Genomic DNA, 20,837 nt, shown 5'->3' with positions numbered 1-20,837 from the left:
TCGAAGAAGGAAAGACAGAAGAAAAGCTTTAGTTCATGGTTTGTATCAATAGTAGCTACTGCACTCAAAGGTGTAGTAGCAGTAGTAGTAGTAGTAGTAGTAGTAGTAATCGTAGTAGTAGATGTTGTTGTTGTTGCTGTTGAATAACTCGTTGCCCACATGGCGGTCGTAGTCACACGTAAGTCGAGTCCTGCTTCGTTGCCATGATGGATCGTAGCTGAGGTTCGAAGGTCTGAGCAACGAACGGTGAGTCGTGAGGAGAGGAGTGAGAGGTGCCGACGAGGGAGAAGGGACCCTCTCTTTTCTTCCTTCTTACCTCGCCGGCACCTCGCACTACTTTCCTTCCGAAGCACCGTTGTTCAAACCTTCGAACCTGAGCTGGTTACGATTCATCATGGCGACGAAGCAGGACAAAGCTTATTGTTACACCAGGGGTATGGATGCGGGTGGCAGCACTGTTGGAGGTGGCAGAACTGGGAGAAGCGGAAAAACAGAGAGAGAGAGAGAGCGGAGACCCGTGGTCCAAGAGGAAACCAGCGTGTGCCTGCCTGCTTTGGAAATGTTTCCCTGCCTGTTGAGTGCCCTGTTGAGTGCCTGTCATGCTCTGGGAGACTTGTGGTGCCCGTATGAACTTGTAAAGCAGTATACTCGTACTTGCGGAGAATTTGTCAATAAATCTAGGAAATAGTGCTGGTGTTTTCCCTTGTGCCCCGGCCTCGTGTGTGTGTGCTTTGTCCCAGCGTTCAGAGTGTGACTTATTTGAGGCCCCGCTGCTCTAGGTTTTCGACCCGTGCCCGTGTGGATAACACGCCCGCTCGGAGTGCGGGGTGGGCGCAACATTATTGCCCGATTTTTTAAAAGGTGATGTCAGTAGTTACTAATACCAATTTAGCTGATTCTTAGTACGTCTCGTTTTTTTAAACCGTGGTGTTAGTGGTCGAATGCAGTGTTCATTGTAGACTGTTTAGGCAGGAAAACTGTAAAGCATTGATCAGCTGATCGCAGGCACATGAGACACTTAAGAGAAAGGTGTGTCCACACTATCGAGCATGCTCGACGGGCAAACAGTGATACCAGATCCCGTTCCAATACAATAGCAAGGAGGGTGAGTGGCAGGCACGAAGGTGACGTCAGAAGCGAGGAGACTGGGGGCAAACTAGCGGGCAAATGTCTGTGAGTTTGCAGGAAACCCCAGAAACTGTTTCGAGTGGTATGATGCGAAACACTAAATGTGTCCTCGTAATTAAGTAGGAATCTATCTCGCATTCAAAGTGTTCTGTGCATATCAGCATGTCTGGCGGTCCTTCTACAAGTGTACCTGAAGGAGGAAACGTTCAGTGGTCCGGGGAAGATACAGCATGGATAATTGATATGTACCGTCAAAAACCTTGCTTGTGGAACATAAAGTCCTTGCACCACACACGCCTATGAGCTCTGGCTTGTTTTTTTTCTTTTTTATATACAATCCAAGAATTATCCCACACAAGGCTATTTTCTTCCTCTCGACTGTGTTCGGCATGGTGAGACAAGTGCCGCACCCGACTCCTTAGCAGGGTCAGAGTGAAACTCAACCATGAACAAGTATTTGACACCACTCATCAGTTTACAACTTTGCCCGCCAGTCTTTTCCCGGTGAAGGAGTAGATATTGTAGAGGGCTCAGCTACATCTGGTAGTATTGTTTGTTGCCAGATCCCTGCCTGTGGTTTTCCCGCTTCTGACGTCATCAACCCTCATTCTCATTACTCATTGTGATCTGGTATCACTGTTTGCCCGTCGGGCATGCTCGATAGTTTGGACACATAGTTCATAGTTCATAGTTCATAGTTTTATTGACCACAACATCTTGCACTTACAGTAATAATTACATAACAATATTAATTTATGAGTCCAACATAACTCAGTACTATAATAAATCTTATTCATTACAGAAAAGAAACAGGTCACCAATATGACAACTAATGTTACCTTAAGAGGTGCCAACCTGTGCGAAGAGTGCTGTTGATGTTGGGTTCTCCTAATACCACGTCGTGTCTCTTTCCCCGGGTTTAAAAAACGCATTTGCAAAGTTAATAAGAAGAGATACGACGTGGGGCTTGCTGTTGAGATTTACCAACACCAACGTTTAAAAAAAAATCTTGCCAGAATCTGACTGCGGCTATTTTACATGTACCTCTGTGCTCAGTTGGAAATTAAGAATACTTGTCTTCCTTAGAACCTCTTACAAATGTATTAATAACTGGCTGCCTTTCTCCCAAACGGGCACCTTGCACTAGCTAATCAATGGTTTTAGATGATAATAGTACATAAAACCACATCACAGGACCCAGAATATAGCAACCAGAATATATGAGACCACGCACAAGGAAGCAAGGCGGTGACCATCTTTAGTACCACAGCTGCCGCCGCGGTGTGTAGGATGTGTGTGATGTGCGTGTTGGGTCGTCACCTGCTATTGTGATTTGTCATATAATAACTCTCTAATAAGTGTACCGTGAACATGCATCATTCTAGTTTAGTGGAAGAGGAAATGCAGACGATGGCAAGGCTTAGGACTACTTCACTGCGCACGTTGGCGCCATCCACCACCTCAGAGAACGCCGCCTGACACTTGATGCGCCGCTGGTGTTGCCTGAGCCTTGCCCCACGCTCCTGGTGCAGATGGGTAGGTGCAAGTAATGTTACAAGTGCTGTTTGGTAGATCTGCATAACTTTGCCTGCCTCAATAATGGACTTGCCTGTTTATTCATATATATATTTGTTTGGTAAGCCATAGTTTCACGATCTGCTAACACGTTTCTGTCGCTAGCAGTGTTTTCCAAATGTCGTAATGTGTCAATGTCTTCTATATGTGATGGGCGTAATTCTGTAATGGGTATTATGAATAGTGTAAGACGAGTCTGCGGATATTACTAGAGGTGAGGTGTTGTTTAGCTGTGGTGTAAAAATTTAGAGGTGGCTGGGTAACAAAGACAATGGCGGAGAAACATCATGGCCATTGCACATTATTGGAAGTGTGTGGCATTCCCGACAGTTTTTTTTTTTTATTATCCTCAATTATTCAATACAATCTCAACGTATTCACTGTCATTCTTGTCTCGACGAGAAACTGCTAGTGACTGATTAGCAATCAGCTGATTTGATGCCAATCTCGCTAGTCGTACTTGGTGTTAGGTTTAGCTTGGAAATGTATGTGACAGGTCTGTGAGGAGGATGCACAGTGTGGTAGGCAGCTGAGTGGAGTCTGCCACAGTGCGGATTATTAGGTTGGAGTTCAGGAGCATGAGGCTGCGATACTTTGCGCCGTGATCTTACTTATTTTTTTTTTTTTTTTATTTACTTTTTTTTTTTTCCTTCTTCTTGGTCTTCTCTTTAGTGTATTGTCTTGCAATTTTTGGCTGTTATTTTGTTGTGCATTTGACGGTAAATATTAATGCCTGTCATAGTTCCGTCTCGAGCTCTAATGGCTCTCTCTCTCTCTCTCTCTCTCTCTCTCTCTCTCTCTCTCTCTCTCTCTCTCTCTCTCTCTCTCTCTCTCTCTCTCGCGCGCGCGCGCGCGCGCAATAATTTTATAATAGTGTCCTATATAATGATACGTTTTCTAAATCTCCACTCCGTTAGAAAACTTAACCTTTGAATGGGTGACTTGTACATTTGTTGGATGCTTAGTAGTTTTGAATGTAGTGGCAATGAATGCCTGAAAAACTTACCAGTAATCAGTGAAGTGTGGAATTGAAGTAATAAGGAATTGAGAAGGATTACAGTTTATTAGTTTGTTACAGTCTTATTTTTGGCACGTTTTGTAATCATAAGTGGGATCCGCGCCTGTTATAATGAAAGTATTAGTGTTTTGCATGGTGTAATGGTAAGCGCTGGCTGTGCAACACTGTCCGTGGAAAGGTCTTGAAGGTGGTTGTAAACAGAGTAGCTAGGAGAGGCTGATGCGCTCTCTCTCTCTCTCTCTCTCTCTCTCTCTCTCTCTCTCTCTCTCTCTCTCTCTCTCTCTCTCTCTCTCTCTCTCTCTCTCTCTCTCTCTCTCTCTCTCTCTCTCTCTCGTTTTCCTCACGTCGTCCCCTCTCTTCTGCCCTCTTTATGTATCCTCCTCTCGAGGCTTCACATAATCTTAGACCCTCCCGTGCTGTTTGCCAAGTTCTCGTATGGCGCTTGGGCCCTCTTGTCTTTCGAAACGGTGGTGTGACGGGCTGGTGGCCACGACACTCGTCCCGAGGGCCTGGGGCTCAGGGCTCCGGGACGAGGGCCACAAAGCATGGACGGCGCCACGGGGATCTTGTGGAGGGTGTTTCCTCACACACTCACACACTCTAGCACGTAGGGAAAGACGAGGAGAGCTGGTGGTGAGTGCCTGCAGAGAGAGAGAGAGAGAGAGAGAGAGAGAGAGAGAGTGAGAGAGAGAGAGAGAGAGAGAGAGAGAGAGAGAGAGAGAGAGAGAGAGAGAGAGAGAGAGAGAGAGAGAGCACGAAAGGTCACAGGTTGGTGAGTGGGTGGGAGTACACTTGAGGGACACAGTTTGTGAGCGGTAACTATGAGGCTACATAGAATCTGCGTTCTGGGGAGTGTGAGTGAGGGTGCGTTACTCATACGAGGGCCAGTGCAGGGAGCCGCCAAGTGCCTCCCGCAACACCTGGTAGAACACTGTGGGGATTGGGGAGTGGCGCCTGGCTGGATAAGTAGAGGTCACGCCAAGCTTTCATGACCACATTGCGTTCTCTGCCAGCCGTCGGGGTATAAAATAGTGAGTATTTTTGTCTTCGGCAATGAAAGGGATGGACGGATGATGGATTCAGAGAGGTGAGGGGATGGAGGGTGGAAGGGTCATGGTTGAAGGGAAAGGTTTTCGGGTGAGCAGCACAGGAGAAGAGAGAGAGTACAGACAGGCGTGCAGCAGGAAAGAGAGAATATGTAAATGGGAAAGTCCATTTGGCAGAGCTCGGCGGGACGTCACTTACACGAATCAAATGGGAAATAAATTTACAGTTAGCAAAGCTTTCTATTTCTCCAGCAAAGTAGCAAGGCTCTTCATCAAGGACACGCACAGTACAGCTAAGGACACGCGTGGATGCTGACACACAGGCATGATCAGACAGCCTTCCCTGCCGCGGTGTATGAAATGGTCCACGATTTAAGAGAACTGCTGACTCTAAAGCTGCATTCAGACTCAGCACCTGGTGGTGAACCTGTGGGCGTCGATCGTGTCCGCGCGTGAGAGCTGGTGACGTGATTTTGCATGCCTCGACTTCCGCCGCAGGTGCAGGACAAGAGCCACCTGACCCAGACACAGGAGCAGCAGTATCACACTTGTCGTTCCTAAGGCGATGACTGACACCGGGATGGCGTTGCCGCTGTAGAGGTGCGGCGGGTTCCCTGGAGCTGCAATGGAGAGAATGATAGAACGTGGAAGCAGATTTCAACCTTCACATCATATAGGATACAAATATAGAAGTGATTTTGACTGTGGCCGTTGTAATGCACCGCCACAACGGGACCATATGGAGCTACTGGGCGTGAATCTAGGCTCTGGTGCGAGTATGATCTGAATAGCAGTGAATGAGTATAACATTGAGCGTAGTTTGGGTAATATAGTGTATGGGAGTGATGCCTGGTGTCGTCTGTACCCCTGCAGCGAGAGGCTTTGCGGTGCCGTGGTGTGTGGCGTGCAGCAGTCACTGTTGCGAGAAGCGGACATTGTTTTTGAATCACTGTGTTGTAAAGTTTGGTCTTAATTTTACTTATATTATTTCCTCGGACCAGCTGAGAGAGAGAGAGAGAGAGAGAGAGAGAGAGAGAGAGAGAGAGAGAGAGAGAGAGAGAGAGAGAGAGAGAGAGAGAGAGAATGGGGCAGTATCCTATCGATAATATAACCTTCACTTTGTGCGTTACGTGGCTGAGCGACAAAGGGTTTCCGGTGCAGCAGCGAGGAGCAGAGTGGCGGGAGTGATGCGTTGCTGACCCACAGCACTTCGAAAACTGATTCCACAGAAACCATGACGTCAGGGAGACAAACACCCTTGAGGCGGGCCATAGCACGGGGGAAAGTGACCACTACCGGCTTGAACAAAAGGATGTAGCATGAACTGAGGACACCAGCACAGGGGCGGCAAGGACAGCGGCTTGGGATTTTTCAGGTCATCCTCTTTGGTATTTAAGGGTGAGTCATCGCCGCTTTGTTATTCATGTGTCCACAAAACATGCGGCTTTAAAAGAAGTGAAATAAGTTTGGTAAAATAAGTAGACTTGCCCATGTGTCTCTTTCCTTTTCCTTTTGTCTCGTCCTGAGAAGCTGTAAAGATAAATGTAAAGGAACGGTTCGTGTGCTTAGGTGACTGACCCTCACGTTGACCTGCTTACTGGTGATATGTTTTGTTATATTCTGTCAATCAGACACTGTTTGGATAGTCTGCTTCACGGGCTCTTCATTTTAAACTCAATAAATTAGAATTCATACCGCAGCATTAACACCTTAAGACTGATCACCAGCCATACACTAGTCAGGCGCCACTCACCGCACTGGTTGGGCGAGGGGCACAGGTACCAGTACACAGATGGCTCGCTCGACACCTTCACCTTGCGACCCCACCAGGAGGGCGGGACTGGGTTCAACATCAACGACCCTGCCGGGATGTGCACGCGCTGTTGGGGAAGTAAAGAGGGTAAGGAGGACAAGAAACACAAACCACTGGGATATACACTCAAGAAAGAGGGAATAGTAGTTGACATTATAGTATGAAACAGTACACCATGATGTATAACGAAGGTATATTTATAAGCAAGGAAATTTGATGCAAGACAGTGCTCCAATGAGGGGGAAATTTGCGAACTAACTTTCTAAACCCATCGGCTCCCAGCATGAATCTTCGTTTATATTTATTTATGTATTGACGATACTTCACAGTTTTTGGGAAGTAAATAGTACATAGAAATTTGCATAGCCGTGCTGGAGAAGGGTGAGAAGGAAGACTAAGATAACCAGAACACGTATTGCGGGGGACGGAGAAGGCAATGAGGAAGTTATGAGTTGGGGAGTCAATGGAATTTGAGTTCAGCAGGATTAGCGAAGAACAGCTTGCTAGGACTTCGGAATGGTAAAGAGGACGAAACAACACTAGCAAACTGAAATAAAATAGTGTAGCGCGGTAATATTAAACAGCTTAGAGTGATAATCAGACCTAACTTAGCCTGACCGCAACCTAGCCCAAGAATAATCGGAGGAAGGATTGCTCAGTCATGGAAAATTTAGCCGGATAACTAAGCAGTACCGGACATGGCAAAAGGTACAGAATGAGAGGAAAAGTCCAACGTAATGAGAGTGGTGAAGGAAAAGAAACATGGCGGGGAGGACATGCTACTTACGTTGTAGTTGAAGAGAGCTGAGAGCCACACGTTGCGCTCTGACGCTTTGAATCTGAGGGTCGGATACTGAAAGCCGGAGACTAAGTAGGTGAGGGTGATGGTACTATTCTCACCACTAGTAGCAAGGGCAGCTTCGTGGTCGTCATGGTTTCTCTCTTCCTCCTCTTCCACATCCCTAAGCCTCTTCTTTTTCTTCTTTTCCTTTTTATTTTCCTCCTCTGATGTGAAATCGTCCCTTTCTTCCATCTCTTTCGTCTCCGACAGCGCCTCTCCTCTCGTGTCCTCCACCCAGAAAAGGAGGACAACCTCTTGTCCGTCCGGCAGGAGCACTTCGCTCTCAGACCCACTCGACGTTTTCATCACGAGGGCTGAAGAAAAACGACCAAGCTGTACTTTGTAGGTTTTGCGTATGGCTACACACACACACACACACACACACACACACACACACACAAGAGAGAGAGAGAGAGAGAGAGAGAGAGAGAGAGAGAGAGAGAGAGAGAGAGAGAGAGAGAGAGAGAGAGAGAGAATATCTATTAATTAATGAATGTGTGTGTGTGTGTGTGTGTGTGTGTGTGTGTGTGTGTGTGTGTGTGTGTGTGTGTGTGTGTGTGTGTGTGTAATATAATGTAATATAATATAAAATAATTATAAACGGTTTATTATTAAGGCAGTTTACAAACTGAAAATGTACAGAAGGGGGTGGGGAAATATTTAACATTAATCCTAAAGCTAAGTCTAATCTAGAAACGAAATACTATTTATTAATAGTGTGTGTGTGTGTGTGTGCTTGCATGCATGCAGGCGCCTGCGAGGATGTGCGTGCGAGTTATATATAAAGCAGAGCAAGGCAAGCAGTACCCGAGGGAAGGGTTGGGCGGGACACAGTAATCCCGTCTCGCCGTGCCGGGCTGTGACCTTTGGCTTGATGATGCGACTGGCGGTGTTGTTGTGGCAGGTCGTGTACAAAGCTGCAGAACAGAGACGGGGCTGGATGGAGCAAAGCTTTGTCCTATTGTTTGCTGAGAAAAGGATCGTGATTACGTTTAGAGAGAGAGAGAGAGAGAGAGAGAGAGAGAGAGAGAGAGAGAGAGAGAGAGAGAGAGAGAGAGAGAGAGTCTTGCTATTGTAATGTCAGCTAATTAAGAGATTAAAAGTTTGGCTTCTCACCTGTGTTGACGTGGGAGAGCAAAATCCCAAACAGCAACAGCAGCAGACAAAGGGCATGGCGTGGGCGGCGGTAGAACACGGCCATGCTTCTCACCGCGGGGTTCCTGTCGTGACACTTGAGTGTGGGAATACCAGTCAGACGAGATCCTGGGTGGACAACTTCAATATTGCTTTTTTTCATTTCTTATAAGCATCAGCTCATCGCAGTTCAAGTGTGTGATTGACAAGTTATTTCTTACAGTAATGGATGTGGTGAGCCTCAGCGTTGAGAACCACTGCGGCAGATAAAATATTGACTCGTTCCCTGCTCCTAAGCACCAATCTGAGACATTTTTCTCATGTTTTGCAGCCACCTCCAAACATGATACTGGCTAAACATTGCAAATTATTTTACTTTTCATCCCATTCGTTCTTGTACTGATGCTTATAAAGACTCCATGTGCTGCTTTTAGTGACGTGAATTGGTGCATACCTATGAAAGGGTTGATACGTAGACACTAAGACGAGCACTCAGGGGCACGCTTACCTGTTTCCAGCGGGACTCGTCTCTGTATGAGCACCAGAAGGCTTGCTCGCCCGTGTGACTTCTATGCTCCCGTGTTTTGTGTCAGGATGTCCTTTGCTGCAATATAGTTATAACACTCATGAATGTTATTATTATAGTATGAAATTAATTGATAGGTGTGCAGATTAGTGAGAAAGGGCCAGAATATTTACAGGTTGATTATAATGATGATATTGGTTAATTTTAGCGATAATGATGACTATGATGATGATGATGATGATGACAATAATAATAATAATAATAATAATAATAATAATAATAATAATAATAATAATAATAATAATAATAAAACCACTATTCATTCCCATTATCTACATCATTATTCGGACATTAATGCATAATTAAGGCGCGTAACTCACTCTTAATGATGAAAGCAGAGTTGTAAATTTCTCTCTCTCTCTCTCTCTCTCTCTCTCTCTCTCTCTCTCTCTCTCTCTCTCTCTCTCTCTCTCTCTCTCTCTCTCTCTCTCTCTCTCTCTCTCTCTCTCTCTCTCTCTCTCTCTCTCTCTCTCTCTCTCTCTCTCTCTCTCTCTCTCTCTCTCTCTCTCTCTCTCTCTCTCTCTCTGTCACTACACTGGGCTCCCGGAAACAGCTGTGAAAGGTGACGTTTATCTCCCAGCCAGCGAGTGTTGTCTGTGGTGCCATACACGTTATTTCTCATTCATTAAGGCTTGATTCTCACGTGCTTGGGTGCAGCTAGAGTGGTGCATCTTCTCCTATACAGACTGCCTGGTGGTGTTGCTGCGTGTAGTGCGTGTCAGTGATATTGTGGCGATATACGGTCTTTGTTTAACATGAATGATGGTGCAGCTTTGGTTTGTGGTAATAATGCAACGCTGTTTTTCATGTAACCGTTGACATGCTTCTGTTTAATACTGCTTGTTTTGTTTGATGTTGATTGTGGTGTGTGGATAGATGGGTCAGTCATGTGGGGATTTAATCGTGGTCAGAAATCAAGTAACTGTCTAACTAAGCTAACTCGTTTCAATTAGTTCTTTTCCTCTCTCCTTTCAGTCTTATATCCTCTAATCTCCTTACTAATCTGGCTGCTGACAGTATCAACAGATCACGTGACGAAAGTTTGAGGGAAAGTACTAGACACAGTGGGCAACTATTGTAGGTCATGCTGTGTGATGAATGTCAGTTTTAATGCCAAGAAAATTAAATAGTCTCCCTATAAAATCACACATATGACATCCCCACTGGATTCGTTATATGTGTGTGTGTGTGTGTGTGTGTGTGTGTGTGTGTGTGTGTGTGTGTGTGTGTGTGTGTGTGTGTGTGTAACCCTACTCTCCATCCTGTGTATGGGTATTCCTCGCCACTGCTCCACCAACACACACAGTTAACAGGAATAATACACTGAACACACGAGCCGTTTACCGTGATTTGGTTTACTTCACTGATTTATTCCTTTGGTTTATCTGTGCGTGACAAGCTGATCATTTCCCATCCTCCATAACCTGCATTTGGTATCCTCCCAGTATTCTTTTCCCATGTCACTCCGAGCGCATGATGTATAATTTGCAGTATTCATTAAAGCGGTCACGTATTAGTGTTGGTTTCAGCTTGTGTGTTCAGTAAGCAAGTAACTCACTTGGCGTTGGTCTCCTCAGCCAGTTGCGCCTCAGGGTCAGAAAGGATACGTTTGATCTTGTAATGAAGAGACAATGCATCTGTCTTCTTCCTCACGAGTCTTTTTTTCTCTTCTACTTGGCGTTAGAGTCACACAGCCTTACGTCGCGCCGCCACTTCTGCCATCTACGGACTCATTCTCCCGAACCGTCTTTTGAAATCCATTTAGCGGATGCTCCATTAGATATAGCTATCATAGTTTACCATGTGTGTGTGTGTCTGTGTCTGTGTGTGTATGTGTGTGTGTGTGTGTGTGTGTGTGTGTGTGTGTGTGTGTGTGTGTGTGTGTGTGTGTGTGTGTGTGTGTGTGTGTGTGTGTGTGTGTGTGTGTGTGTGTGTGTGTGTAAGCAAGTGGATGAGAATCAGTTAGGAATAAATGATAAGAGATATTTATGTGGTGCCATTTCATAAGTAAGGAATGATCAGAGTCATATCCTGTGGCGGGTCGCGGATAATGGATGCAGTAATACGCACAGTGTGGAGTCGAAGATTTATTAGTGTTCAATACATCACATTGTTATTATGTGTTGATATCTCATGGACGTGTTCACTGGTCAGTGTGGTGGTGAGTTTGGCAGATGGAAACACTCTGGGGTCAGAATACGTGCAAGTTGGGTTTAAATGTCAGGCACGTAAGAGATACCAGCATCCGATGTCGGGAGTGTATCTGCTCCTATAACTTCCCGCCTGAAACAATCTGCTTCGCTCTCGCGTTCTTTATGGATGCCGAGTGAGCTGTAACAACTTTCACCTTTTTTTTTTTTTTTCTGAATTAACTAAAGCTTTATCATTCAACACAATAACTAAATTTGATATTAAGTTAATTTGAGTTTTTTTTATCTTAGCTTTTTTTTTTTCAGTGAATACAAACAGCTCATGCGTGTCTTTTCTTCATGAAAATTCAGAAAACAATTTTCCTTGTGTTCATCGCCACCAGTGAACAATGTAAGGGAAGAACATTTTCATTCTCTCATGTACCGAGGTCTGTGTAGTATTGTCCAGGTGTTCCCAGGGGGACGTGCTGGGAAGGCGTTGTGTCTTGCAGTGGATAGAATCACGTAAGTGGATTGAATATGATTAAGTAATTAGCATAATGTAAAGGTAATGAGGGAGAGATTTTGGGAGAGACGGAGAATGTAACGGACGTACTAAATGGTGAATGAGGAAGCTGCCTAGGATGAGGAAAGCACGTGTGTTGCTGAGGTGCCTATTAAACCCACGGATTATGTTTAAGTCGTAGAATATAACTTATAGCCAAGAACATCTAAGATTCTTATCACAATTTTCAGTTGAAAGGTTGGAGGCAAGAGGACATCACAGCCAGTCTGCCTTCAGAGTTACTGGCGTAAAGTTCACGCACACGTAAAAACAGACTTCCAGTTAGCTAATCTGTTGTTTCAGTCCCTTCCGAGCACCTTCATAGACAAACATCTTGGGATTTAGCAACCACTTAAACAGATCAGCAATTATGTTCATCATCAGTTACATGGTACCACACACACTCTCTCTCTCTCTCTCTCTCTCTCTCTCTCTCTCTCTCTCTCTCTCTCTCTCTCTCTCTCTCTCTCTCTCTCTCTCTCTCTCTCTCTCTCTCTCTCTCTCTCTCTCTCTCTCTCTCTCTCTCTCTCTCTCTCTCTCTCTGATATTAAGGCACAGCGTTACGTTGCACGACCTATTTTAGTCTGCAGTTCAGACACCGTGGAGAGGAACTAGGGACTTGAATATGAAAGAAAAGAAAATAATAACTCCGTGCTATGAAAAGACGTCTGTGAAAAAAAAAAACATATTGTCAATAAAAGTGACGACAAAAACAAATTTATACACATAGCGTTTATTGACATGCGTAATACAGTATATGATTATGAGCCATGAAGTCGTAAATGCTTGTATATTAAGGAGATGTCAACTGTTATATGTACAGATGGTGACTTGCGTGTAATGATTAAGCGAGTTAAACTAAACCATAGAGGCAGTTGATACTTTCATGTTCTTTGGGCTTCTCGCACGGCTTGCTATGGGTGGCGTTGTCTGCTACCGGGGGTAGGTGGGACGGCCGTGCTGGTACCGCCGCTCACTCTGCTGTAGCCGGAGTTGTCAGTCAGCTCAACTTCTTTCGCCTCCCTCGCCTCCGTGGCCGTGAAGTGTTGACTCCTTATTGGGCCTGGGTAGTGGCGGTGGTTGTGGTGTGTACGGGCAGACAGTCAACTGTGTGGTGACGGGGGAAGAGAGAGAACATGTATGGTTATAATGATGTGCTGATGGTGACTTACGGTGATCAGAATCTGACGCACGCCACTTAGTCAGATGTGGCAAGTGACGTCTCTATTCAATAAGGAAACAGACTCACTCGGCTTAGCGTAGATATGGAAGAGTTCGTTTTTCCTGTAGAAGGTGACGCCGCCGAGAGCCAAGAGGGTCACTATCAGCAGGAAGACCACCACGAACAGGGCCACAAGGAGGTCTTTTCGCTGCCCTGACGAGTCACTGCCCCCCGTGCTCTAGCGGTGTGAAAGAAGAGCTGTGTGGCCAAGGAAGGGGGGATGTAAGCTTTGGTGGTGGTGGTGGTATAGATATGCCTGTACCATACTCTCTCTCTCTCTCTCTCTCTCTCTCTCTCTCTCCTCTCTCTCTCTCTCTCTCTCTCTCTCTCTCTCTCTCTCTCTCTCTCTCTCTCTCTCTCTCTCTCTCTCTCTCTCTCTCTCTCTCTCTTACTTACTGCAAAGGTGGGCACGGGGACAAAAGCACCAGTGAGTTGTTTGGTCGCTGCCAACCTGCATGTGGAGCACCCTCGAGAAATTCAGGGTTATGTAACGCCCGTCCGTGTTGAAATAGATCATGGTTTTGTTACTTTGCGAGGTCTGCAGTGGGAAGAGAGGACGGGAGGTTAATGCAAATGGTAGTGTATGTAGTGCTGGTACTAGTGACCGTCACGCATGTGTATTGTTGGCATTGTGGTAGTGGTGATGTCTAGGCATTGACAGAGTGGTGGTGGTGGTTGGTGGTCGTGGTGGTGGTGGTGGGTGGTGGTGGTGGTGAAACAGGACGGATGGCTTGGTACAATAGTTGTGGAAGTAAGGGAGTGATTGTGAGGAAAGCAGGCGATTTGTGGTGGTGGTGGTGGTGATGGTGGTGGTGAAGACTGACGGATGTGCGTTGTAATGATGGTGGTATTCCGAGAACTGTAATTTTGCGATTTTGAAAATAAAGACTTGAAAGAGTTGTTATTTAAGGAATGATCCTTGTTTTGGTGATGCTTATTCAAAATATCGCTTCTTTTTCTGTGTATCTATGTACTGTGAGAGAGAGAGAGAGAGAGAGAGAGAGAGAGAGGAGAGAGAGAGAGAGAGAGAGAGACGAGAGAGGAGAGAGAGAGAGAGAGAGAGAGAGAGAGAGATGGTGTTAAATGTGTGTGTGTGTGTGTGTGTGTGTGTGTGTGTGTGTGTGTGTGTGGGTGTGTGTTTCATCCCTTTCTTACCGGCTGGTATATGTCAATGCTGTGCCAGTGCTTCGGGAGAGTTTGTATTGGACTTGAAGGTGTAGTTCCAACCTTCCACACTGATGTTGAGGGTGACGGTGATGTTGGGGGACGGAGGCCAGAAGAGAACCCTGGAGATGGTCTCGTTCCTTGGCAGGTTCATAATGGTTGAACTCGAGAGGGCGTCCGTTGTGAAGTAGCTGCCGTAGACAGGGGCATGCGGCACTTCTGTGGTGGTGGTGGTGGCGACTGTAGTGGGAGGCGATGTTCCAGTAGGAGAATGGGTGTCTTGTGTGCTGGTAATGGCGTTAATGGTTTGGTGTATGTTGGAAGGCGACGTCTCAGGAGATTTTGGGCCATCCATTCTAGTAACGAAGGCGTTTGGGGGAGAAGGCGTTGCTTCTTTGATAGGAGGCTGGGTGTGATGTCTGTATCTGAAGGAGGAGTCTGTGGTAGAGTCTGATGGCCATCGGCGCAGCAAGTAGCCATGTGCGGGAGTAGGAGAAGTGGTGGTTCTGATAGGAGGGTGGGTGTGATGTCTGTTGCTGAAGAAGTCTGTGGTAGAGTCTGGTGGCCTTGGTCGCAGCAGGTTGCCATCTGCGGGTGTAGTGGTGGTTTTAAGACATAATAAGGACTGGCTGCATTTTGGAATATTTGTGCTTATAAATTTATAGTGTAGCTATTTGCCATCGCTATCTTCTGCTTAAATCTGTGACCGCTAAGTTGTTCATATATTGCGGTGCACGTGTGGAGCATTTCGAAAGATAACTGTCAGTGGAAAGAGCTATCACATCGTTCAAACCTTTTAGTGTGAGTTGTTATTTGACTTAATAGTATCATATAAGGTCATTGAAATAAAGTAACACGTGTCAAAATGTCTAATGATTAATCTCAAGTGAATCACACTTTAATTATTGTTGCCCGAGACATTTTTGAAGCAGCTGAGTGCTATATACGATAAATCCCTTTTGTCTCTGTTTTGAACGACTGTAAACGTAGTACTACTACGTTTACAGTCGTTCAAAACAGAGACAAAAGAGATTTATCGTATATAGCACTCAGCTGCTGTTTCTCCTCTGTTGCGCCGCTATAGTGAGGCCAGGATGTACTGGGAGATGGCGGGGGCGGGGGACAAGACGCGTGATATGATGCGACTGGATTTGGCTTGGTGTAAGACTATCGGGACTTGTAATATCTAGTTGGATAGGGTTACACACACACACACACACACACACACACACACACACACACACACACACACACACACACACACACACACACACACACACACACACACACACACACCAAGTCGTACATAGACATAGAGCATTCAAGTCAATTTTAAACCGTGAATTGGTCGAGAATAGTAAGAAATGAGCACCGCACCAGCACTAGGTAACATTCAATGCACACACTAGCGTCATAGAATATTAAAAAGTTGATGCAATATCCCGGACTTTTTTTTAATCTGTTGCTGTGCGGCTATATGTGTTGAGCGTGATTATATCGGAGAAGTGATAATAAATTTACTAATAAACTAAAGCTGCACTTCCGTTCCACGCATTATTTACCATTGTCACATTTTCACGGCTCGCCACGCCGCTGCTGCCTCTTCCCTTTATAATTGGCCACCCCCTTGCATGTTCTTTTGTTTCACTCCCTACTGAACGCCCTCCCCCGGTTACCTTGCTTCACGTGCAGAACCCTCGCCTGAGGCCTCATCCCGGACTGTTTTTCGTCTGGTTGTCCTATCAAACACTCACCTGGATACCCTGTAAGTAACCACCTCTACCCCAGCCCTTGCGCACCATTCTCCCCTACTTGTACGATAAATATAGCATAGCATAGGATAGCATAACATACCTGCACACGCCACTGTTGCCAGCACAGCCAACAGGGTACTTGCTTGTATGATCATGTTGACGGTGATGCCTTTCGTTCTCCTTGTGGTAGTTTTGGTGGTAAACTGCTGCAGGGCTGACGGACGGGCTGCTTTGTCCCCGGTGGTTAGTGGAATGATCTTGTCGCTGATTAATGGCACTAGTGACTCGAGGTGTTCATCAGTGACACTCAACTTTTTGTTTTTACTTTTATCGCAGCGGGGTGATGGATGATGAACTGTTTATCAGTTTTCCGAGGCAACACGCGGCACACGGACGAGGGAGTCACAAGCACGTCACAAGCGAGTCCACAAGCTATTATTCACAAGGCGGCGGGCACCAGCTTTTTACACATCCCTCTTCACGCAGGGTTTCGTCTTACTGCCGTACTCTCTCCAAAAACCCACTCCTAGACATCAGATTAAGGATATCCGCTCAAATCATTCTCATAATAAGCTGGAACTCCCAGTCTAAGTCTTACGAAACATCCTTTTGGTCATAAAGCCGCTTTCTCAACCCCGATGTGACAAGGGACAAGACATGCGGCAGCTCCACGTGTGACGTAGAGCTTTAGTAACCTGTTAGTTTCCGTCCATGCTACCTACGTATTATCCCTAGTAATTGTTGTTGTTGTCTGTATGGCCACTGTGGGGATGGTGTGTGAGTGGGTTATGAGGATATGAACAAGGCTCGGCAACATACCTGTGTAACAGTGACGGTACGCTGCGCAGCTAGCCTCAGTGTACAAGTGTCACTATTCCTGGACCTCTACTCTCAACAGGCTCTACTGAGTTATCATGGTGTGTTTGAGGGTTTGAAGGATCTTACCACGATTCTTGTGAGTGGGTAGCAGGGATTCAGGAACATTATTTGAAAAGAACACCCATGAGAGCTTGACTAATCATCTTTGTACCAAGGCGCCAATTTCATTGTATTCCGAACACCACCGGACGATTTCATGAACTTAGAGATTAATTTTTCACGTTATCAAGCGATTAACAATTCTCTCTTGTAGTTACTGATACACTACATTGAAATCTTTATCTACTGAAATCTTGCCTGAAGGTTGCAGCATTGACTTCTTTAACAACAGTCCTTGAGACCTGAAACCCATTAAAAATACCGAGCATTGTTTTGACGTATTGCTTGGTAAACATACCCGTCCTTCTCGTGATGTTCTTTTTTCTAGTCCAACTCATCCTTTTGAGTCACTACACCCTCCCTCTTGTCATGTTCCCCTCGTGGTGAAGTATTTTTAGCTGTTTATTAATACGTTTTTCAGCGCCTTCCTGTTCCTTTGTGTTTTGTGCTGCCAAGGCTCGCTACACCAACACTAAGGGCAAAAGTCAAAAGATATTGTGTATTATGTTTTAATATATTTGTAGGTTTATATCAGTAGCTTAAACGTGGTACATTATTATTGTTACAGCCTTTAATTTCGTTCATTTTACATTTTCTTTTCTATATCCTCATTTTTTTTTTATTTATTTATTTATTTTCTTTATATAAATATTTGATCACTTAATATTCTGCAGTCTTAATCCGATTACCAATTTTCTTTTTTTTTTTTCTTCTGCTGTTTTCTTTTCTTTATTCGAGTTCATGTTGTTGATTTTTTTTTATTCTTCCATTGCTTTCTCTCTCTCTCTCTCTCTCTCTCTCTCTCTCTCTCTCTCTCTCTCTCTCTCTCTCTCTCTCTCTCTCTCTCTCTCTCTCTCTCTCTCTGGTGGTGTCTCAGAATTCTTCCTTTCTTCTCCCCGGTGTCTCTGTTCTGTCCTAATATTCTGGTTTTCCGGCATGGAACTGAAGGAGAATGATGACGTAGGTGGCGATGAAGCTCAAGATCTGTGAGGAATACGACAACAAAGTACTATGCTGTGTGTGTGTGTGTGTGTGTGTGTGTGTGTGTGTGTGTGTGTGTGTGTGTGTGTGTTTTAGTCTTACTTTATTCATTTACTAGTTAAAGAATTTGAAGCGCAAATGGTTAGCGTTGACGAGAGAAAGAGAGAGAGAGAGAGAGAGAGACGGGAGGGACAAAAGGGATGAATAGTGATGAGATGAATGACTCACGTTGACAAGGAGCTTCCTGTCCAGAGAGAAGAACCCACACATATCGAAGTTGGGAAAGTCCTTCGCCAGGTTGTTTAAGTCCTGCACCGCGCCTCCCTGCGGATAAGAAAGAGGAGAGAATGAAAGGAATGAAGAAGGGAAGTAAGAAAGTAAAGAGAATTGGAAAAGGGAGACGTGGAAGTATTGTTGGTAAAGATGGTAAAGTGAAGGAGGGAAGATAAACTATAGGTAGAATGAAGTAGAAATGAAGGATTAAGTGCATAGGAAGCAAGCAAGGAAGGAAAGAGTGAGGTGATAATGAACAGATGAACACACACACACACACACACACACACACACACACACACACACACACACATACACACACCTGGTGCCTGGTAGTTGTCAGTGCGTTCAGGAAATCGTCTTTCTGTGGAGGAATCGAGGGAGATTAAAGTTTTGTTTTCGTACACGTAAGGTTTTAGTTATCATAATTATGCGATTTATGTTTGTGACTTACTAGTGGAAAAAATATCAGTCGGCGTCTTGTGACTTACCTTTGTGTTGAGTTGGACGGGCGTGTTGTTGAGCAGGATGAGTGGCTGCGTGCTCAGGAACATGTATACACAAGTAAAGGTGAGGGACTTCCAACTAATGGAAAGAAACAGGGAGAGGTAGAAAAAAGAGACGATGCTTGTAAACATGCAGTAAGTCACGACCATGACGATGGCAGGCCCAAAGTAGCGGTTCACTTGATGATGGAAAGCTTGAAGCCCGAGGAGTCGTCGCCCTATATTATCATAGTCCTCGTCGGTCACGTCCTCCGAGGCCTCGTGCTGTGTTGACGTGATTGAAGCAACATTTCTCTTTGATTCAAATTTCGTGGTGTGCTCACGTCCTGTGATCCGTTCAGTGACTCTGGAGTATGCGGCGGTAAGGATGTAAATACAATTGTTGTACGTAATGACTGTCAAGGAAAGATATGCGTTTTTGAACACATGAGTCAAAATGTTTGCACAAGCCTTTGGAGAGAAAGCTTCTTGGTGCACTAACTCAACGGAACACAGCAACAGGATCAGTGCAATGTGTAAAAAAAGTAATAAGAGAATTAACACTTCCCTTGCGGAGCCTGCTGGAAATTTCAAGTCGTGGCATATGTGATGAGCGTGGCTGACGGCCATGGCAAGTCTTGGGCTGTACACCAGAGCGTACACACACATCACAAAGCCAAGGACGCCCTGGTATATGCAATACAGAGATCGAGTCACTTTTAGCGTCGGAATTTCATATGACGGTTTAATTTCGAATCCCGAGTGAATCTCCACGAAGCAAAGTAAGACGTTGAGCGTCCCGATGACGAGGCTCCACGTGAACCAAGGCCAGCTCCGAGGCACGCGCCGCTCTTGTGTTATGTGGAGTGAGGCAAAGTTCCCCCATTGGTAAGGGAACCAGCCCATCACCCTCATGATCCCCAGGGTCAGGGTGGAGCTGCGGTGTTGGAAAACCATGCCGTGACAAGTTCAGGAGTGGTCACTGTTGTTGCTGCTGATGGCGGGCACCGTTGCCTGAAGTTAATCTTGGCGCCAATCCTCAAGTCGTGGCAGGTCCGGTGTTATTTAGTGAGGTGTCCAGTATTTGTCGAGGGATTGTGTTTTGTCAGTTTTCAAGGTTTACAGCTGACTTCTATTTCTGCCTAAACGCAGCTGTTGCTCGTGCCCGCCACAACACCGTAACTTGAGCCGCTGTGTACTCCACACTGCCTCCTCACCTAACTGCCTCACTCACGAACTCGCTCAGTGAGTTACTCTATCGTGGTGATCGATATTGTCCTCCCACTCTCTCCGACACCACCATCACCACCACAACCTGCTCCTCCTCCTCCAAAGGATTCGATAACTTTAACGTGGATGATTACTTTACAGTTGATCTATCAAATATACCAAAATGACAAAGCGGCTTCAAGATTAATGTCAAATGAAGCCACACTTTTCTTCAGTCGGGTGTTTGTGCTTGAAGCCCTCTATGAGCACCTTCTACAATCGTCAGCAGCATAACAGTTGCATGTTTGTTGAATAGACCGGGCAAGTTTCTGGACTTGAGTGACAACCGAGGTAGTGCTTTCCGTTACCAGAACTAACTGTAATTTGTTCTGGCTTAGCAATAATATGGCAGTTTATTGAGGTGGTTGCCGGTCTTCTAACACAGGACAGATACTAATAGAGTTCTTATCTTTCCTGTAAAATTTCCATGCATAATCTCCACGGTACATGGTAATTCAGTTTTTCCTGCCTGCCCTGGCTGGAGGGAGTGGTGGGTGGGGAAGAGTCTTCACCAATGATATCCTTTTATCTTCTATTGTATGCTAAAATGTGTAGTTGCCACAAATATAAGGACCAACATGTCTGCTGCTATGTGCTCTTTGTACTCCTCCTCCTCCTCCTCCTCCTCCTCCTCCTCCTTGTTGATTTGTATAACGATATCTGTAGGAACTCACACAATGGCTTAACGAATTGAATTAGTAATGTGCGTGTACTCCCTCTTAACCTATCGGTACGTCCTATTCTTCCGGCAACACCTTACTTTTGATTAACCTTGAAAACTGCCTGCCAATGGAGCGGCCTGCACAAAAGCTACCTAACTGGTGGACTTGATCGCTCTGTCGTGTTCTTGTTCGTGTGGGAACGTATGTTACGTGT

General features: G+C 45.4%; 3 protein-coding genes and 1 long non-coding RNA gene across 6 annotated transcripts in view; 1 reads left to right on the top strand and 3 right to left on the bottom strand.

Annotated features, from left to right (window-relative positions):
• The first annotated feature begins 2,098 nt into the window (after positions 1 to 2,098).
• Positions 2,099 to 20,837, top strand: part of LOC135112553 (uncharacterized) — a 68,373-nt gene continuing 49,634 nt past the window's right edge. The window contains exon 1 of the long non-coding RNA XR_010274449.1: positions 2,099 to 2,664. This is a non-coding gene — a long non-coding RNA (uncharacterized LOC135112553). The remainder of the gene's footprint in view (positions 2,665 to 20,837) is intronic.
• Positions 3,909 to 10,976, bottom strand: LOC135112550 (uncharacterized). 3 transcript variants are annotated; one of them, XM_064027004.1, is made up of 6 exons: positions 10,700 to 10,976; positions 9,064 to 9,159; positions 8,538 to 8,641; positions 7,368 to 7,735; positions 6,521 to 6,647; positions 3,909 to 5,387 (listed from the first exon to the last, which is right to left on the bottom strand). In XM_064027004.1, exons 3-6 carry the CDS (start codon positions 8,620 to 8,622, stop codon positions 5,176 to 5,178), a joined length of 792 nt encoding a protein of 263 aa, XP_063883074.1. In that variant the 5' UTR covers positions 8,623 to 8,641; positions 9,064 to 9,159; positions 10,700 to 10,976; the 3' UTR covers positions 3,909 to 5,175. The 3 variants fall into 3 exon arrangements, with proteins under 3 accessions (XP_063883074.1, XP_063883073.1, XP_063883072.1); XM_064027003.1 differs by having other exon boundaries at positions 8,538 to 8,684; positions 10,700 to 10,974; XM_064027002.1 differs by having other exon boundaries at positions 8,538 to 8,652; positions 10,700 to 10,973.
• On the bottom strand, positions 12,556 to 16,484 carry LOC135112551 (mucin-2-like). The gene is made up of 5 exons (XM_064027005.1): positions 16,076 to 16,484; positions 14,213 to 14,809; positions 13,454 to 13,595; positions 13,085 to 13,255; positions 12,556 to 12,942 (listed from the first exon to the last, which is right to left on the bottom strand). The coding sequence occupies exons 1-2, from the start codon at positions 16,128 to 16,130 to the stop codon at positions 14,226 to 14,228; spliced, it is 639 nt and encodes a 212-aa protein (XP_063883075.1). The 5' UTR covers positions 16,131 to 16,484; the 3' UTR covers positions 12,556 to 12,942; positions 13,085 to 13,255; positions 13,454 to 13,595; positions 14,213 to 14,225.
• On the bottom strand, positions 17,529 to 20,484 carry LOC135112927 (uncharacterized). The gene is made up of 4 exons (XM_064027884.1): positions 18,699 to 20,484; positions 18,530 to 18,571; positions 18,163 to 18,258; positions 17,529 to 17,937 (listed from the first exon to the last, which is right to left on the bottom strand). Exons 1-4 carry the CDS (start codon positions 19,647 to 19,649, stop codon positions 17,869 to 17,871), a joined length of 1,158 nt encoding a protein of 385 aa, XP_063883954.1. The 5' UTR covers positions 19,650 to 20,484; the 3' UTR covers positions 17,529 to 17,868.

This window comes from Scylla paramamosain, chromosome 24 (genome assembly GCF_035594125.1).
Source record: "Scylla paramamosain isolate STU-SP2022 chromosome 24, ASM3559412v1, whole genome shotgun sequence".
NCBI classification, from domain to species: domain Eukaryota; kingdom Metazoa; phylum Arthropoda; class Malacostraca; order Decapoda; family Portunidae; genus Scylla; species Scylla paramamosain.
This window is presented reverse-complemented; position numbering and strand designations above follow the sequence as displayed.